General features: G+C 43.9%; 1 protein-coding gene across 4 annotated transcripts in view; it reads left to right on the top strand.

The window, feature by feature from the left end:
• sptan1 (spectrin alpha, non-erythrocytic 1) overlaps positions 1 to 2,500 on the top strand; it is a 91,568-nt gene that overhangs the window by 15,812 nt on the left and 73,256 nt on the right. For all 4 annotated transcript variants that reach the window (XM_080766381.1, XM_080766380.1, XM_080766378.1 and 1 more), the window contains exon 2: positions 384 to 636. In XM_080766381.1, coding sequence (XP_080622507.1) covers positions 388 to 636 — 249 coding nt within the window. In that variant the 5' untranslated portion in view covers positions 384 to 387. The remainder of the gene's footprint in view (positions 1 to 383; positions 637 to 2,500) is intronic.

Raw genomic sequence — 2,500 nt, 5'->3', positions numbered from 1 at the left:
CCAGTGTGGTTCAGAACCTTTACTGTGTGTGTGTGTGTGTGTGTGGTTCTAGAACCATGGACTCCAGTGTGGTTCAGAACCTTTACCGTGTGTGTGTGTGTGTGTGTGTGTGTGTGTGTTACAGCACCATGACGACCATGGACTCCAGTGTGGTTCAGAACCTTTACCGTGTGTGTGTGTGTGTGTGTGTGTGTGTGTGTGTGTGTGTGTGTGTGTGTGTGTGTGTCTTACAGCACCATGACGACCATGGACTCCAGTGTGGTTCAGAACCTTTACCGTGTGTGTGTGTGTGTGTGTGTCTTACAGCACCATGACGACCATGGACTCCAGTGTGGTTCAGAACCTTTACCATGTGTGTGTGTGTGTGTGTGTGTGTGTTACAGCACCATGACGACCATGGACTCCAGTGGGGCGGTGAAGGTTCTGGAGACGGCCGATGACATCCAGGAGCGCCGGCAGCAGGTCCTGGACCGGTACCGGCGCTTCAAGGACCTCTCCCTGGTCCGCCGGGCCAAGCTGGAGGACTCTTACCGCTTCCAGTTCTTCAGACGGGACGCCGAGGAGCTGGAGAAGTGGATCCAGGAGAAGCTCCAGATCGCCTCCGACGAGAACTACAAAGACCCGTCCAACCTCCAGGTGTGTGTGTGTGTGTGTGTGTGTGTGTGTGTGTGTGTGTGTGTGTGTGTGTGTGTGTGTGTGTGTGTGTGTGTGTGTGTGTTAGACTGTGCGTGTGCCTGCATGTGTGCGTGTGCGTGCATGTGTGCGTGTGCACACTCATGTGACTACTGGACAAGAGTAATTTTACACGCATGCTGAAAATAGCCGATCTAGTGTTGTGTGAGCTTGTAGATCTAGTGTTGTGAGCTTGTAGATCTGCTATCTGTGTAAAAACACTCATTACGACCAGTGTTGTTTTTGGCAGGCATTTTTTAGATTTAGTCAGTCTTAGTCTTTTGGAAAAATGCTTAATTAGTCTTAGTCAGTCTTAGTCATTTGGAAAAATGCTTAATTAGTCTTAGTCAGTCTTAGTCATTTCTATCCTTGATAGTTTTAGTCGACGGAAACTCCTAAGGGTTTTAGTCAGTTTTAGTCATTTTAGTAAAAGGTTTTAGTCCAGTTTGTCAATTTTTTTTAAATGTCTTTAAATAAAATGTCTATAGCGTACAGGTATTAATTAGAGCTGGGACTCAATTTAAAAAAAAAATCTAATTAATCAGAGGCTTTGTAGTTAATTAATCTCGATTAATCGCATTTTAATCGCATATCATTATTTTACCCAAGAACTGTGAGAGCCATTTTTTATGAATTTTGGTATACTAGTGAATCAATGAATAGTGAATACATAAGTTTAAGCAATAAAACATTGTTTTTGTAGTAATAATATCTCAAAATTAATAATTTATATAGAGCTTTTCTGAGTACCCAAAAATGCTTTACAAGGGGGACATGATAAATCAAAAACAACTTTATTAAAGGAAAAACACTAAGTAAATAAAAATAAATATCTGGGGAAAGTAATATTGAAGGTTTTGGATGGTGGGGGCATGTCTCTGAGAGTTTTGGGGTATGCATTCCACAGGGTTGGTGGGGGGGGTTTCAATTGGTGCAGCAAATATGTGACATGAGTTGACCATAAGAAAACACCTCTGTGTTTCTTCCGTGGACATACAGTAACAGCCATAGCAGATTTTACATTTTATTTGGCCATAACCGTTTAGTTAGAAACCATGTCATCTGGTCGGGTACTTGAACTGCTACTGGGAGTTGGAATAACATTAGCTCTGATCCATAGTGTTAGAAGGAGGAAAGTAGGCTTTCACATCTTTTTTTATGTTAAAAACGAGGCCGCGGGTGTGAGTGAGGGGAAAGGATCAAATTAAGTACCATAGAACTCCTGAGTCCTAACTACGCTATCGACCAGAGCTACTGTTGTTGATTGACGTTAGCTTCCAGGCTAGGCTAGGTGCAACATGTTTCGCATTGAGCCGATACTGGAGGCTTGACGAGGCGCGGTGATATGTGAATTCTTTGTTGAATAATTGCACACAACTGTGCTGTATGCAGCTGTAATCCACGCTATCATCGGATAGCATTTTAAATCCTATTTCCAATCCACGGGGACAAGCAAAGTGATCTGCAGCGGCGTGGCTTTCCCCAGTCTGGTGATGTTATTGTCTGAATGGGACCTTTGGGACGGTGTGTGTGTGTGTGTGTGTGTGTGTGTGCGTGCATGCAGATGGGCGTGACCAACAAGGAAAGGAGAGGAGGATAGAGGCGGCGAGAGCAGTGATATTATTGGCGAACATTTTCATGCATTTAAAACTTTGTTCGTCAATCCACTAACACGTTCGTCTAACCTCGTCTTGTCAGCGATAACACAAACACGTCTCGTCATCGTCATCGCGTCAAACAGAGCTTATTAGCTCGTCAGCGTCAGTCTTGTCCCGAATTATTTGAGTGTCTTTAGTTTTAGTCCGTCTTAGTCCTGGAAAAAGGGGCG

Source organism: Protomyctophum bolini (assembly GCF_963924005.1).
Source record: "Protomyctophum bolini genome assembly, chromosome: 6".
NCBI lineage: Eukaryota > Metazoa > Chordata > Actinopteri > Myctophiformes > Myctophidae > Protomyctophum > Protomyctophum bolini.
The sequence above is the reverse complement of the archived record's forward strand: the minus strand, read 5'-3'. Positions and strand labels throughout refer to the sequence as shown.